At 37.9% G+C, this 18,670-nt stretch overlaps 1 protein-coding gene across 1 annotated transcript in view; it reads left to right on the top strand.

The window, feature by feature from the left end:
* LOC136864538 (atrial natriuretic peptide-converting enzyme) overlaps positions 1-18,670 on the top strand; it is a 277,453-nt gene that overhangs the window by 199,415 nt on the left and 59,368 nt on the right. Inside the window, exon 6 of the mRNA XM_067141648.2 lies at positions 3,075-3,316. Within this exon, the coding sequence (XP_066997749.2) occupies positions 3,075-3,316 (242 nt within the window). The remainder of the gene's footprint in view (positions 1-3,074; positions 3,317-18,670) is intronic.

Here is an 18,670-nt window from a genome sequence, read left to right as displayed (position 1 = left end):
AGCCGGGCAGCGTATAGTTAACGCGTTCCCCTTAACTTCCCAATTAGATGTACAAAACGTAAATATGAAAACAGCACATGAAACAAAGGACGATGTTTGAACAACGATGCCAATAAGGTTTGAAGAATTCATGCCCGAGTTCTTGTTACTCATTGTAATTAGTGCAATAGGGATTGTTAACAAAAAATTGTACAAGGCACAGATACTGTGTGCACCATGCACATCTTACAGTGCTGTCTCTTTCATTTTTTCTTTTTTTTTTTTCTTTTTTTTTTTTTTTGCTAGGGGCTTTACGTCGCACCGACACAGATAGGTCTTATGGCGACGATGGGATAGGAAAGGCCTAGGAGTTGGAAGGAAGCGGCCGTGGCCTTAATTAAGGTACAGCCCCAGCATTTGCCTGGTGTGAAAATGGGAAACCACGGAAAACCATTTTCAGGGCTGCCGATAGTGGGATTCGAACCTACTATCTCCCGGATGCAAGCTCACAGCCGCGCGCCTCTACGCGCACGGCCAACTCGCCCGGTTGTCTCTTTCATAAGAATCACATTGATTATAGGAAGGCTCTTCTTTGAAACAATAATCGACTGGATTAACAAATTGTGAAGGTTCCTTGTTAACATAGCCACATTTGTACCAACTGTACTGCCACATGCTACAAAAACGCAGAGAGGAGAACTGGTTGTGCATCAAAGATTGCACTTTTAAAACGTTGTTCCTTAAATGTACCTTGATGTCTAACGAGTTTAACAAAATTAAATTTACAAAACGTATAAATTGCTTCCAAATGTGGAAGCCCAAAATATCTAACGGCTGGATAAGTCCAGTGGCTCCTTTTGGAATTGTTTGAACATTAATGATTTTCTTACTCCCAATTTTAGCATTTAAAATATTTTCTTCTTTCTGTCCAGTCCAGGAATCAAGAACTATAACACTGTACGCTGGTACTAGCTCACAATAAACATTCCATAACCATTTCTGTACAAGTTATTTGGTCAGTTTTCCAGACTTTGAAGACAAAGTGTACACATTTGGTGCGGTAAATAGTTTTTTTCTATATTAGGACCAAATTTGCCATTTTTTGTTTCACCACTAGCAACTTCGGCAGGAATTGTCCATCTGCCAAAATTATTGGCTGTATTATGTAGCTATGAGTTAGTGAATTCATAGATTGTGCTTCCGCTAATACGACTTTTTCTCCTCATTCATTATGGGTCCTGCCAGAAAACCAGACTGATCAGTATTAAACACGCACTCTGGGCTGTGACTTTCTATTAATTGCGACACTTCTTCAACAAACAGTGTCGCGTTACGATTAGTATCTTCTTGTTCAAATTGGTACTTTTTAGATACGAATTTGCAAATGTTTCTTGATCCAATTTTGAATTTCTTTTTAAAACTCATTACCCAGGAATGAGACGCTCGAAACATGTCATAGTTAACTAGACGAGAATACTTTAAGGCCCATTTTTTAATATTTATATCATGAACAATTTTGTTTCGTTGTCTACTTTCTTTGAACTTTTGATAAGTCTTCTTCGTAAAAAATTTATTTTTTTCTCCCATTGTGCCACCGTTTTCCAGTTGTTGCTCCCACCTGTAAAGCTCTTGCCGGAACTTTAATTTACAAAACCTGTGTTTCACTGATGCGAAGCTCCTCTGTTTCCCACCTTTGTTTCGTCAATATTCGACGACCTTCTTCTTATAAGTTATTGGGATTAGGCATCATTCAGCCATTGTTGTGGATGCAGGGTTAGGAGCAACTTTTTTGGAGATGAGGTCAAATAACAGTGTTTCAATATTGTCTTCCTCGAAATCAAAGTCATCATCTGACATATCCAATGTGCCATCCAGTTTCACTGTCATATCGGTATCCAAAACCCTGTCCGCAATTAGACCTGTAAAACGGAGACAAGAATGCAATTCCTGTGAACGCTTGTTTTTCTCGTAAAAGTAAATATATATAAATACATTGATCTATTTACGATATAATTCCAATCCCAAATTCCTTTCATCTTCAGAAAATGGGGTGTCTTTTTTGTCACACACTGCAAAACAATTCTGAAGGCACACTACTACATTCCATGGATTGAATGACTTCTGTAGTGGGCGGTTTTTTTGTATCTAGGTGTAAAAAGTCAATTATTATCATACATGGTTAAAGTAAATATACAGTCACCATTCATAAAAATGACTATAAGAATGTCAGATTTTACCTGTCATTGTAAGAACGTTGTCTCATCGGACGACTAATCAATGTGCACCTCTTGATCTGCTTTGATGTTTCTAATCAGGAAGATACGAGGTATGTGCGAAGTGCAGTGTAGTAAAGAAGAGTGGCCGGGAGGGTGGGGGTGGGTGATCATTCATTCGACTCGAGCGAGCAGCCTGACTATACGCTGCTCACGTCCGCTGCTTCGCTCCTCCCTCCCTCTCCGCCACACTCAGATACTCCCGCGGCACTTCTAATTTTACGACTATTTATTTGTTCTATTTTGGCGCTTAAACTTGCGCTGGGGACATGCAGTTTTCACCTTAGCATTCTGCCGCCTCCCACGAATATTCCTACCAAATTTCAACTGAATCTGAGTGACACACATGTATGTGTTCCCTTGTAAGTCATTTTTCCATCATTTGGATATTTTGAGAATATATTAAAACCGGAGTTAACTGACAACTCACTTTGCCCAACTGTAACCCGAAAAGACAAGGTTAAAAATGATAGGGTAATCTGCCACCTGGGCAACAGGCCTAAATGCAGATCAATGAAGATTGATTGATTGATTGATTGATTGATTGATTGATTGATTGATTGATTGATTGATTGATTGATTGATTGATTGATTGATTGATTGATTGATTGATTGATTGATTGATTGATTGATTGATTGATACATTTTGTATTATTGCTAATGAAAATCATAATTAGTGGTTGTGTTGATAAAGCATAGAACAACCACGTACAATACATATACTTGTTTGAGAATTACAATATTACTGCTACTTGCACAAATTTCTAAAATGTATTTCCATCCTTCATTCTGTATTTAAAAAAAATCATGCTTCTCTTGCAGGGAATTGGTTGATGCTGAATGTTACAGGCTGGCATATGAATTTGTGTGCCAGTTACTACAGCCTGCATGTTTGCTCCGAAGTCCTGGTGAGGCAGAAGACAAAATGGTATTGCCCTGTCGTGATTTCTGCAGAGAATTCCAAGGAGGTTGTGGAAGCAGACTTCCTCCAAGATTTAAATCCATTCTTGATTGTGGGAATTTTCCTGAATACCATGGACCTGGCTCATGCAATTCCAAACCAGGTTAGCAAACATTGGGCTTAATAAATACTTTCAACCACACATGGGTTAATGCAAACATACATGTACATAATTCACTGCCAAAGAGACATCTAAGAACCATTAGCTACTAATCTTGTATATAGTGGTATCATAACCTTGTAAGTTGAATAATAATGTTCTGAGACGTAAGGCATAGTGGATTCGTCATACTGAAATGGAGTGTAAGAAATTTTTTTCATGCAGTTTATGCTGCTAACAATTCTGTTTCGTATTTTCTGTGCCAAAAGGTGAGAATTTTTATTAACTTAATGTTTGCTTTAACCTAACCCAGGTTTTTCTTTCCTCTTTATTCTTGTATGTTATACAAGTGTAAATAACATCAAGGTTGAATTGCTAGAGGTTGCAAATGAATGACGTATTCCATATAAAAGCTGCAGGCTGCATTTGGATAAGGTGACCTGGAGTGAATAGGACAGGTAATGTTTATGGGTACTGCCATTGTATTCTTATGCTATTCCTTCAATTCAGACTGAAGAGATGCCAAGGATCTGTAGTGTAGTCTTCAGTTGATCATTGAAATAGGTGTGACTGTTGTACACTAATAATTTTGTTAAATCCTTGTTCAGAGGTACAATTCCACATTCGATACTCTGTAAGTGAGGTAGACTACTACATGACAAATCTTCTATGTCAATAAAGAAATTTTCAAAAAAGGAATGTGTTGATCTTATTACTAGCCAGACACCATTGTCAGTTGCATTTCACTTTCTTGAATAGCTGCTACATTAATATTCAAAACTAAGTTTATGTATGACTTATTATATCAGTGAAAGTTTTGACGCAAATGTCTACCGGTACTTGATTTTTGTGTGCCTATTGTTGAAATATACAAATTTACTGTTGATGAGCTTTTCTTTTTGTGTTCAGTACTAATATTGATTCTAACTGTACATATGAAAATACGTTGTCCAATATTTACAAAGTTAAATTTCTAGACCCTATTATGATGACCACATTTTTTAAGTGAATGGCTCTGTGCATAAGAGATATTTCAAGTAGATGGAGAAACATGGGATATATATGTATTCCACTTTAAACGGTATTTTCCACTGGGGCTTTCTGAAGAATATGAATTTTCCAGATAGTGAAAATTTGAGGTCACGTAATTCATGGTGCTCTCTGCTGAACATATGTGCAATGTAATTGAAAATAGCTAGTTATTAAAAGTATTCATATGACTTCCGTTCTTTGTTATAGATAATTCACACAAAGTAGTTAGACTGTCTGTGTTAGGTCATCAGCTTACAAGCCTTGTTGTATCATCAAATATCACCACCAAAGGTTGTGGAGTCAAAGGGAAATCACAAAAAACTGGTGGCAGCACCAAAATAGGGCATACTAGGCAGGATAAGGAGTGAAGTAGTTTGCTATTGCTTTTCTTGTTGGACTAGAAAGTGCTATTGCAGCATGACTGACCCTATGAGTAGCACTTTTCATAATATTTAGATGCACTTCTCATGCTCGAATTGTCATTAGGCCTAGTCAGCACCACCCAAACCTCAGCAGCTTCCATAGTGTCATCATCTCATCATCATCATGTCCAGCTCCATGGCCAAATGGTTGGCATGCTAACCTTTGGTCAAGCGGGTCCCGGATTTGATTCCCAGCAGGATTGGCGATTTTAACCTTAATTGGTTAATTCCAATAGCTTAGGAGCAAAGTGAGTGAGTGAGTGTGTGAGTGTGTGTGTGTGTGTGTGTGTGTGTGTGCGTGCGTGTGTGTGTGTGGTTTTTTTCTTGTCTTAAGCATTAGAAATCATCCTAGGTAGGGCTCACAGATGCGCAGGTTGCCTATATGGCATCAACTAGAAAGACCTGCACCAGGCCTCTCCGGAGGCCACACGCCATCATCATCATCATCATCATGTTCTAGCTCCATTTTCCCGGGTGTGGTGTACAAGCGCTCGCCACTTCTTCATGTCATAGTTTCTGTTCCTCTGTCCTCCCACTTTGCATTCCTCTTTGCTGACCTCCGATTTCACTGTGTCTATCCAGCAATTCCTTGGCCTCCCGGCCAGCCTCTCCCCTTCCACTTCTCTGTCAAAGTAATTCCTTGCTGTTCTCGTTCTGTCCATCCTCATAATGTGCCCGAACCATTGTATCCTGCATCTTCCTAAAAGCTCTGTAACAAGTATTTTGCATCATTTTTAATTTTGCCCTTCCATGTCTTTTGATTCATTGTTCTGATGAATTTCATTCCTCTTGACTGACTTTTACTATTCGCCTTGTTATGTAGGGTACATGTTTTGCGTCTATATGTGAGAATTGGAATGAAGTAGGTTTAAAACATGGTCAATTTTGCTCTCTGGGATATTTTATCATCCCAGAGTAGATTTCTCATTTGAAAATAAAATTGAGAATATTTCTAATTCCTATTAAAGTTTTCTTGGTTTATTGTGTTAACTTATCTTTACTACCAAGGTATTTATAGAAGTTAGAAACAGACAGTAACAGAGTTCCGTCCTGGTAAATGTTTGAATCTGTGACTTTCCTGTTGATAGTCATTTCAACAGTTTTTGTTTTGCTAATGTTTAGTCCACATTCTTTAAACTTGACATTCCAAAGATTTAGTTTCTCTTATACCTCTGCTTCATTTTCTTTCACACTGTCACTGCCATAAATAGGAGTGGGACTTTGGCAGAGGCTACATTTTACTCTGGTCAGTGCCAAGAGACAGATGAAAATGCTACATCCTTCAAGAAATAACAACAGGTGTCAGACAATAGACTTCACACAAATCCATTAGTACTGTATTTACACGAATAATCCCTGCATATTTTTTAAAAAATTTTGAGGCACGAAATTGGGGTGCGGGTTTTATTTGTGTCAAGGTTGCCAACATGCTCCTGGCTCACCTAGTTTTCGATGCTGAGTGTACAGTTATGCTTTGTGCAACTGTAGATAGAAGAAAACTGTCCCCATATGTCATATTTAAACGGAAAACATTTCAGACTTTTAATTCTAAACTGAATTTACATTTTTTAAAAATAGTACCATATTTTACAGAGTAACATAAATTAAAAATTTCTCCGCATCACGATAGAACGCATCTTCCGGAACGTGCAGGGGTAGCTTTCTGCACTTTCACTCACTTTGGTGTGTCTATAGTGTGTTTCATAGTTGAAAATAGAGTGAAATCATAATTCTTTTGTATTCAGCGTTTTAAGGAACGCCACAACATCATGTAGCAGGCAGTATGCGGAAAAGCAGAATCCACAAAAACTGACGAGGGTTAGCATTTCTGAATTACAAGATGGCTGTTAATTCGAAATCATGTAATATGAAGTCCGATTTCTGTATTACAAAGACTTCGAATTAACGAGGTTTTACTGTATTGCAAAACTAACATCAGATTTTGCTGGTGTGTCTATTTCAAGTGTTTACATTGCACGAAAAGAATTATCCACCACCGGTCGTGCAAAAAGTCCAGTAAAAAGAGACCACGTGTGAGAAGTGTTTTAGACGTGGAGTGTGACAAACTTGTAAGTAATTTAGGAGAGGATTCTAGTGATGCAAGAGACAGTGAATCTTCCCATCTACAGGGAATCGAGCATAATGCAAGTTCAGATTAATGAAATACCTGTCATGTAAGTAGGCCTACTTGCTCATTTTAATGGAAAATATATTTCATAGCAGTGATATTTGCGTAAAGACCGCGTGGACCTCACAGAGTGATACTAAATATTTGTTTATGCCCATGTTACTCTATTGATGGATGGAATTTTAGTTCTTTTCATTTTTTTTCAAAATGAGCCTTTCTAAAATGAGGGTGCGGGCATTATTTGACGGAGGGGGTTATTAGGGTAAATACGGTACTGTACCTGAGATTAACTTATAAAACATTCCTATTCATTCTTACTATATGGCATTGGAACTGGATAAAATAATATAATTCTTCAATGTTGGCTACATTGTTGACTGATATTTCATAAACTTTAACAATACTGGTAAATGTGAACATAAAAATAACCAAAATTTGTGTACGGTACGAATATTATGGGCCTTACCCCGGTGCCAAGTTCACCGAGAAGAATGCTTGCTCTTTTCAAATGAAATATGTGGCCTGTTGCAACCTCTGCAACTTCATCACTGATGCTTATTTATCCATTAATTTGTATATATTGGACAGTTATGACTCTGCACTTATATCAGAATATCAGCAATGAACAATGAGCTCTCTTTCCTACCATTTTAAGAGTGAATGAGTCTGACAGATTGAGTCTTCCATGAATTCAGGAAGTAAAATATTTCCATTGACTGTTGGTGATAATAACCATATATATTGTTAATTATATGGAGTTATGTTGTTTTTTGTAAAATATGTATTTCTCGACTGATTGTAAAAATGTTTTAAGGAAGTGGAAATTTAACACCTACTTGTATATAATTATAGTGGATGGAAATAAATCTATTGGAACTTTTCCATTTTTAAATATTTTAGATTTTTATTTTCCTCCTCTAGTTCCCCTTTCAAAGGACTAACAATACTCTTGATCACCTCTGATGAAATATTCCTTTATATTTTTCCTTAAGTTTAACCCATCAATTTGGTATTATAATATCCAGTACTGCTTTGTTATGTTCTCTATCAATGTTCTGATTGAAAATAAACTTTCTTTTGATAATGTGAGTAACCCATATATAGATGTCCACAGGACTTCCTTATCAATATGCTTTTCAGACTTCTGCTGATGTCCGAGATTAGTTCTGTATCTTTGTCCTTAGTAAAGGGCCAGAATATCTATATACACTGACTGACAGAGCAAATGCAACACCAAGAAGGAGTGGTCAGAACTTTATGCCAATTGCAGGGTAGACTGACGTCACTGAGGTATGCTCATGATGTGAAATGCGCCACTGTGCTGCGCACGTAGCGAACAATAAATGGGACACGGCGTTGGCGAATGGCCCACTTCGTACCGTGATTTCTCAGCCGACAGTCATTGTAGAACGTGTTGTCGTGTGCCACAGGACACGTGTATAGCTAAGAATGCCAGGCCGCCGTCAACGGAGGCATTTCCAGCAGACAGACGACTTTACGAGGGGTATGGTGATCGGGCTGAGAAGGGCAGGTTGGTCACTTCGTCAAATCGCAGCCGATACGCATAGGGATGTGTCCACGGTGCAGCGCCTGTGGCGAAGATGGTTGGCGCAGGGACATGTGGCACGTGCGAGGGGTCCAGGCGCAGCCCGAGTAACGTCAGCACGCGAGGATCGGCGCATCCGCCGCCAAGCGGTGGCAGCCCCGCACGCCACGTCAACCGCCATTCTTCAGCATATGCAAGACACCCTGGCTGTTCCAATATCGACCAGAACAATTTCCCGTCGATTGGTTGAAGGAGGCCTGCACTCCCGGCGTCCGCTCAGAAGACTACCATTGACTCCACAGCATAGACGTGCATGTTTGGCATGGTGCCGGGCTAGAGCGACTTGGATGAGGGAATGGCGGAACGTCGTGTTCTCCGATGAGTCACGCTTCTGTTCTGTCAGTGATAGTCACCGCAGACGAGTGTGGCGTCGGCGTGGAGAAAGGTCAAATCCGGCAGTAACTGTGGAGTGCCCTACCCCTAGACAATGAGGCATCATGGTATGGGGCGCTATTGCGTATGATTCCACGTCACCTCTAGTGCGTATTCAAGGCACGTTAAATGCCCACCGCTACGTGCCCAGTGCTCTGTTTCAGCAGGATAATGCCCGCCCACACACTGCTCGCATCTCCCAACAGGCTCTACGAGGTGTACAGATGCTTCCGTGGCCAGCGTACTCTCCGGATCTCTCACCAATCGAACACGTGTGGGATCTCATTGGACGCCATTTGAAAACTCTGCCCCAGCCTCGTACGGACGACCAACTGTGGCAAATGGTTGACAGAGAATGGAGAACCATCCCTCAGGACACCATCCGCACTCTTATTGACTCTGAACTTCAACGTGTTTCTGCGTGCATCACCGCTCGCGGTGGTCCTACATCCTACTGAGTCGATGCCGTGCGCATTGTGTAACCTGCATATCGGTTTGAAATAAACATCAATTATTCGTCCGTGCCTTCTCTGTTTTTTCCCCAACTTTCATCCCTTTCGAACCACTCCTCCTTGGTGTTGCATTTGCTCTGTCAGTCAGTGTACATAAAGTAACAGGTCCTGACTGACTGACTGACTGACTGACTGACTGACTGACTGATTTATCATTGCCGAGCCAAAACTACTGGACATTAAGAAATGAAATTTTGGGAATACATTTACATTTGAGTTTAGGTAGTCACTAAGGGAGGATTTTTGGATATTCAATCGCTAAGGGGGTGAAAAGGGGGGTGAATTGTTTAAATGAGTATATCTATATCACTGGGGCTGTACCTTAATTAAGGCCATGGCCGCTTCCTTCCCACTCCTAACCCCTTCCTGTCCCATCGTCGCCATAAGACATATCTGTGTCGGTGCGACGTAAAGCAACTAGCAAAAAAAAAAAAAAATCTATATCTCAAAAACTTAAAAGTTTACAGACGTAAAATTTGGCACGGTATTTGGAATCTCCTTTAAAAATGAAGAAAAACAATTTTTTTTGTTTTCAGAACATCCCATTCAGGGGAATGAAAAAAGGTGATCAAAGGGGTTAATACCTCATATAAAGATACTTATATCTCAAAAACTAAAGATGTTACAGACATGTATTTTTTTTTTTTTGAAAAATCCACTCTTGGGGGGGGGGGGCGGGGCGGGGTGAACGGGTGTGAGAAAAGGCGGTGAATTATAAAAATTTGTATATATATATATATATATATAGTATATCCAAAAATCGTAACATGTTTCAGACATGAAGGTTGGTTTTTAGAATCTTCTGTTAAAGTAAAGAAATATGCATATTTTTTTTGCGGAAAATAAACTTAAGGGGAAGAGAAAAGGGGTGAATTTCTAAAATGAGCATATCTACAGTACATCTCAAAAGCTTAACATGTTACATATGTAAAAATTGGTATTTGGAATCTCCTCTAAAAATGAAGTATCATGTGTTTTTTTTTTTTTGTTTTAGGAAAAACCTCTTAAGGAGGATGAAAAGGACTGAAGAAAGTGGTTGATTTTTTTATTAGGATACTGATATGTGAAGAACTGATATGTTACAGACATGAAAATTGATGTTTGGAATCTCCTTTAAGAATAAAGAAACACGTACTGTATTGTTTTTGGATAATCAACGTAAGGGGGTTTGTACGAAGGACAAAAAAGGGGGTGAATTCTTTTTATGAGGATACTCAGAAACTGAAAATGTTACAGTCGTGAAAATTGGTATTTGAAATATCCTTTATAAATAAAGAAACACATATTTTTGTTTTCAGAAAGGCCACTTAAGCGGGGGAGTGGGTGGGGGAAGAAGGAGTTGAATTCCTTTTTGTCAGGATAGTTATATCTCAAAAACTGAAGATGTTACAGTCATGAAAATCGGTATTTGGAATCTCCTTTATCAATAAAGAAACACATACTTTTTTGTTTCTTGATAATCCACTTAAGGGGAGGAGGGTGAAAGGAAGTGGAAAAGATTAAATTATTTTTATGAGGATACTTATATTTCAAAAACAGAAGGTTACAGACATGAAAATTGGTATTTTGAATTTCCTTTAAAAATAAAGAAATACTTATTCTTTTGTTTTCAGAATATCCACTTAAGGGGGTGGGTAAAAGGAAGTGTGAAAAATGAACTGAATTATTTTCATGAGGTATGAATGAATTCCGTAACTTGTCATGCGGTAAATTGGGAAGCTTAGCAGGGAAGAGATTTTCTGACCTTGCAGGAATACTGTTTGTGGATGACAAGTATTTCAGATCTGTTCTCAAATATATACATATACATATACACACACACTGAGTGGCCAAACATCATGGGAAGACACTGAATGTGTTGTTAATAATGAGTTGCTCCTCTGCGAGCCCACAAAACGGCAGCAGCATGGCGAGGCATCAACTCTACAAGGTGTTGGAATCGTTCTGGAGGGATCTGGACCCATGCATCTTGCACTCCTACCCACAGTTGGTCTTGTATAGTTGGTGTCAGGTTGATGGAGCGTACACCAGCATCGACAGCATCCCGTAAATGCTTGATTGGATTAAGATCAGGGGATCTGGAGAGCCAATCAATGGTTGTAACTTCACTGGAGTGCTCCTCCAACCACCTGCATGCCACCATGTTCAAAGTCAGTTAACTTGCAACGTGTTGCCATCTTCATGACACTGGTGTCTGTGACAGACTACTCAGCTACGCCACAGATAGCCGTAACACACACGAGTCATTCACGCCTTCCCGTGACTTTTGGCCACTCAGTGTTTATAGTTTAAGTCATCTGTGAAGAAATGATATGAATGGATGAAAACCATAACGGTATAAGTGACATTTTTTAAAAAATGAGTTAAGTGCAGGATATAACTCCAGGAGGATGTATCCTTTCACCAGCAAAGAGATACAAGTGATAGCGGCAATATTCTGCACTCTAGTGATGGGTGGTATAACTGCAAATAGCATGCTTTATATGAGTGGCGACGATGTTTAAATGCCTTTTTCTCTGAATGACCAAAATGCTACTTATACCGTTATGGTTTTCATCCATTCATATTTACAAGATTTTTAATGTTGTAGTAACTCAATTTAAGTACCATGAAAAGAGTTGTGTTGCTAGAACACGGCCCTGAACTATGCCAACTTCAGTTTGTTGCCAGAGTGATAATTTCATACCTAATGACATGCACTACTGCTTTCCAATTAAATACGAGTGCAGCCACGTCATTGTGCTTGAAGAAAATGTTAGTGCTTATAGCTTAGCTAATAATATATCCCTGTCCGCATAGTCAAATGCTTTACTTAGGTCTAAAAGTACAAGGTTAATACTTTGTCTGTTGTCCATTTCTACTTGAATGTCACTTGTAACTTTTAGTAGTGCTGTGGTGGTGCTGTGATTAGGTTTAAATCCTGATTGGTATTTGTTAGGTAGTTCATGTTTGTTAAGGTAATTTTCCATCTGGTTGTGAATGACCTTTTCTAATATTTTAATAAGAATAATCAGAAAGATCGAAAAAGGAAAATCGATGACTGAATTGGAAAATATAATCATCCACTTGGACCAACATTTCAACAAAGATAAAAATTTGAATGATGAGATTGAAGTTAAGGAGTTAACTGAAAAATTACCATATTTAATACAAAGATTTCAGTTTGACAGACGAAAATTTTCAAACATTTTCATTCCTAATAATATCAATAGTCACTCTACGTGAATAAACACCCCCTCCTATACTACTTCTAGATATTCCCCTCCACAAATCAATCCATCCACCATGGTGCCACCTACTGCTACTTCCCCTTCCCACTCCCCGCAGTTACGTATCCACACTTACAACACAAGGAGTGCTAGTGGAATGACAGGCAGTCATCAAGCAGCCAGGAACAGTAACAGATACACAGGCAGGAGTCGGAGGGGTAAGTGCTGATTCTTTAATGCGTGGCTTCGATATTTTATTATAATATATCCTTACAAAATTTTCTATTGTTACAGATATGTCAACAAGCTCATTGCTTTGCTTGGAGAAATCATAGTTCAACTGTCAACATTAAATTTCAGTGTCCCTTTTGACCCAGACCATATTCATACACATGGGTTTTAAAAATCTTAATCGAGATAATTGTGAAGTTGGATTACAACAAGCTTCAATGTATGTTAATTCAAGTGTGTAACAATCAGTACTTATAATAAGAAATGGTAAAACATGAGCTGCAGATAGCAAGATGACGAACACAATAATTCTTTAGCCTGATCTCATAAAATGTTTTTAAGAGTGTAATATAGCCATTTTTTAAAGTTTATAAGAAGTGACAATGATTCTTCAAGATTTTAGTAAAACATTTTAAGTAAACAACAAACTTTTGTGACTATAACAGTTTTAATTGAATGTGAATAACTGTTATACTTAGACCAGCCATTTTGATGTTATATAAAGAAAAGTGTAATATATTTTATTAAATGTGAATAACTGTTATACTTAAATCACAACCATTTGACACAATACACAAGGAAATTGTGTTTAACCATGTTTTCTTAAAAATTGCATTAATTTTAAGCTTGCTAATAACAAATCAATCACGTAAGTTCTAGGTCAATATTCCTAATCAGCATTAAAATTCTAAAGTGGCTGAAAATGCTCAGCAAATGAGCAAAACAAGTACCATGTTTTAATAGTTTAGCAATAAAATAAGGGTGAAATCCTAATTTTGTAGGCTAGTTGAGTATTGAATAGGTGGAATAATAAATTTATTGTTTTTACTTTCATTTGATCTTCAATACGGGTTTTAAAATGGGAATAGCCACTTAGTCGAGCAGCTCAACTTCTTTCTCCCAAGTCTTTCCAGCCCAAACTTTGCAACATTCTTGTAACGCTACTCTTTTGTCGGACATCACCCAGAACAAATCAAGCTGCTTTTTTCCAGTTCTTGAATCAAGTAATCCTGGTGAGGGTCCCATACACTGGAACCATACTCTATTTGGGGTCCTACTAGAGACGTGTATGCCCCCTCCTTTACATCCTTACTATAAGCCCTAAACACCCTCATAACCATGTGCAGAGATCTGTACCCTTTATTTACAATCCCATTTATGTGATTACCCCAATCAAGATCTTTTCTTAATATGAACACCTAGGTACTTACAATGATTCCCATAAGGAACTTTCACCCCATCAACACAGTAATTAAAACTGAGAGGACCTTTCCTATTTGTGAAACACACAACAAGACTTTTATCCCTGTTTATCATCATAGCATTGCCTACTGTCCATCTCACAACATTATCGAGGTCATTTTGCAGTTGCTCACAATCTTGTAACTTATTTATTACTCTATACAGAATAACATCATCCCCAAAAGAGCCTTATCTCTGATTCCACTTCTTTATTCATATCATTTATATATAAGAAAACAGTAAGGTCCAATAACACTGCCTTGAGGAGTTCCCTTCTTAATTATTACATGGTCAGATAAAGCTTCACCTACTGTAATTCTCTGAGATCTATTTTCTAGAAATATAGCAACCTGTTCAGTCACTCTTTTGTCCAGTCCAGTTGCACTCATTTTTGCCAGTAGTCTCCCATGATCTGCCCTATAAAATGCCTTAGACAGGTCAATTACGACACAGTCCATTTGACCTTCTGAATCCAAGATATCTGCTATATCTTGCCAGAATCCTACAAGTTGAGCTTCAGTGCAATAACCTTTCCTAAACCCGAACTACCTTCTATCAAATCAATTATTAATTTTGCAAACAGATCTAATATAATTAAGAAGAATGCTTTCCCAAAGCTTACACGCAATGCATGACAAACTGACTGGCCTGTAATTTTCAGCTTTATGTCTTTCACCCTTTCCTTTATACACAGGGATTACTATAGGAACTGTCCATTCATTTGGTATTGCTCCTTCATGCAAACAATAATCAGATAAGTACTTCAGATACGGTACTATATCCCAATCCATTGTCTTTAGTATATCCCCAGAAATCTTATCAATTCCAGCCGCTTTTCTGGTTTTCAACTTGTGTATCTTACTGCAAATGCCGTTGTTATCATAGGTAAATTTTCATACTTCTTTAGGATTAGTCACCTCCTCTATCTGGACATTATCCGCGTAACCAACGTACTGCTGACAATACGTCTGCCTTTTGAAGATCCTCACATACACACTCGCCTTGTTCATTAATGTTTCATGGAATGTCTGTCGTGGAACCTGCTTCTGCCTTAAAGTACCTATACATACCCTTCCATTTTTCAATAAAATTTGTATGACTGCCAATTATGCTTGCCATAATGGAATGACAATGGAAGTATGGTAATCAAAATACTTTGGAAAAATTCTTAGAATACATTCCTAAGTTTCTCCTTGAAACGCATACTGAAGAATGTACTGACTCATTGATGGCTTAGGTAACTGTGCATCAGTCTTTCACCACTGAAACTTTGATTCAAAATACTGTAATATTTTTGAAATTCCTGTTGATCAAAATAAATACAGAGCAAGTTTTACTGTGCTTTCTTTGGTCTTCCGTGTTTAAAAAAAATGCTTAGTAATCTTTTTTTATTCTTTTGAAATATTGACTCCCATGAGCAATTTCTCATTGAAGGGATACAGGAATACATGTGGTACATAAGGGGCATAATTTTTTGTAAATAAGATATAAATAAACAATGTGAACAACGGTGAGAATATCATAACAAAACAAAATAACCCTTAATCTAGGTTAATGTTTTGTATAACTTAAACTTACTTCTTAATTCATCCCGCATCTGAAGCAGGCCTGGTTTGTTGCAGCGATCTTTGAGATTGGCCTATTCAAAAATTATGCTAGGTGCACCCATGTTTGTTATTTTTCATTGGAATACATAGGAATGGTAGAAAAATAAATCAGGAGCCAAGCAAGAAATTTTTCATGATGTAAACAGATATTATAAATTAAACTTTATTTACACCAACAACCTTACATCTCACATATAAAAATTTACTTAGGAACAAACTTCTTAGGAACTGCTTATGCTCTCTTTAGAAAGAAAAATTACAAGTCCATTCTGTCAAGAAATTAGTCTTCGATGTCTCTATTCAGCTGACCACAATCTGACTGACAGTGCATTCTGCAGTGTTGCAGACACAGGTGGGCCACACAAACATAGTGTGTGTGTGTATTGTGTACATCTCCTCTTTTCTTCCAAATGACAGGTCACACATGGTAGTCTCTTTCAAGTGGCAGTAGTGTGGGGAGTAGGGATGGAATCTCCTTCCAAAGACATTTTTCTCTTCTCTCCTGCAGAAATTGACATCATTCATGTTTCACCTCCAAATCTGCTCAGAGATCAATTTCGAAGACAACGTACGTAAAAACTGACTCCTGCTCCTGACTTTGTTTCTGTTGCCTGTGTAAATGATCCAATTATTTATACCAATGATGTTCATAATAGTGAAGAAATATAACCATTGGCCAACGCTATGTGGCACAATAAACAACAGAGTGGTGAACCATCCACTCAACAGTGTCTAGCCCTCCTTTTGTTGAATTAAAAAATGTACTCATTTCTGGCTTTTTTTGCATCACTCAACATCTTGTCATAGATTTTGTCATCTTGTGAAGACTGGAGAGCAGAATTACATTTTTCTCCCTCTTCATACAGTAGGAAACTACAGTTCCATTCTCCTGGAATCCAAATAGAGGTTTATATGATGGTTCTTTTAGTATCTTCCTGAACTCCTGGGGAATCTGTGGTTTGTTCTTCTTCATTGTCTCCATAAAAGACAATTTCATCTTTGTTAGGTCAGCCATCAGAGTGTAGTCCATGAATCCCATTGTGATGTTTCTTCCAGTGTTCTTCACGGGCTCCACTAATCTTTTTTTTTTTTTTTTTTTTACATCACCTGACACCTTGTCATAGATTTTGTCATCTTGTGAAGACTGGAGAGCAGAATTACATTTTGCCCCTTCTTCGTACAGTAGGAAACTATAGTTCCATTCTCTTGGAATCCAAATAGAGATTTATATAATGGTTCTTTTAGTATCTTCCTGAACTCCTGGGGAATCTGTGGTTTGTTCTTCTTCATTGTCTCCATCAAAGACAATTTCATCTTTGTTTGGTCAACCATCAGAGCGTAGTCCGTGAACCAATTGTCTATTGAGATGTTTCTTCTGGTGTTCTCACGGGTTCTACTAATATTTTCTTGTCCATCCCTGTAGTGTAATTGTTAGCGCTATTAGCTGCTCTTCTCTCGGGGGTCCGGATTTGATTCTCGGTACTGCCAGAGATTTAAGAATAGCAGGAGGGCTGGTATGTGGTTGAAATGATACATGCAGCTCAACTCCATTGGAGGTGTGCCCGGAAGGGGCTGCACCACCTCGGGATGAGGACACGAGTTTAGTTTACTAATCTTTTGACAACATCGGCTGGCTTATTGCTTAGAAAATAAGGGCCCTCTAGTTGAATACCTATATATACTTCCAAATTGAAGGTATAACAAACAGTAGTGTCACCCAGAGAAAATACTTTTATCCTGTACCTGGCTGGTTTTTGGGACTATATTGGCAAAATGAACATTTCCCATGGAAACCAACCAGCATTTCATCAATTTTCAAGTTTTCTCCAAGAGAATAATACTTTTGGCAATTAGATACAAAATGTTTGAAAATTATTCTATGAGGTACCAGTTTGTCAGTTTGCTTTCTTGTTTGCCTTGTTGTGCAGTTGTCAAACCTTAGGCATCGCAACAAAAACCTAAATCATCTTAGACCCATAACTAATCTAAAAGTTTTAATGCCATCACCACCTAAACCCCATAGCTCTTCCAGATTCAAATGGTTGACTTTGTATATTTCTTCTAGGTACAGAAGCCCAATGAAGCTTTCCAATTCTGTTGTATCAGTTGTTTTACCATTCATCAGTCTCTGAAACTTATTTTGAATTTTTATTATGTACTGGTTGGTGTAAGTCACTATAGAAGTCAGCACAGATTCATCAATGAGGGGCTTCCAGGTATCTTCAATATCATTTACATTTCTTGCATCACCTTTGACCACGGGCAGACGTATCAGTGTATTCTGTGGCTCATGTTTTCTAGAAGTCTTCATTGGAAGCTGCCCACTTCCAGGAATTAATAATTATATTTCTCCTTTCTTGTACTGCGATGAAATAGCCAGAAATGTTATTTCCTTCATTGGAATCTTAATCTGAAACTTTTTCAGCATTGTCATCACTTTCATTCTGCGGTGTCCATTTCCTCTTTACTATCAATGTTACTTTGATGTCATCTTCCTCCTGAAGCATCCTGACTACCTTTTCCACATCTTTAACATTATCCAAGCAATACGTTCTGTTTGAATTCATGGTAAACTTGAAAAGATGAATATTAGTCCCGGCAATCTCTCAGATCAGAACCTGCCTTTACATCTAATTTTCATGTCAATTAACCCTGCTGTTCTGTTCACTTTTACTTGACAAATATACTGGTTGGGTCAATATGACCCAAGATATGTAAACACTGTACATATCTTCTACAAACATACATTTCTGTACAGTTGTTAGCTATCAACTTTGTTGTTCTGTTCTAATACCTTGTTGGTAATAATAATAATAATAATAATAATAATAATAATAATAATAATAATAATAATAATAATAATAATAATAACAACAACAACAACAACAACAACAACAACAACAACAACAACAACAACAACAACAACAACAACAACAACAACAACAACAACAACAACAACAACAACAACAACAACAACAACAACAACAACAACAACA

Source organism: Anabrus simplex, chromosome 2 (assembly GCF_040414725.1).
Source record: "Anabrus simplex isolate iqAnaSimp1 chromosome 2, ASM4041472v1, whole genome shotgun sequence".
Classification (NCBI taxonomy): Eukaryota; Metazoa; Arthropoda; class Insecta; order Orthoptera; family Tettigoniidae; genus Anabrus; species Anabrus simplex.
This window is presented reverse-complemented; position numbering and strand designations above follow the sequence as displayed.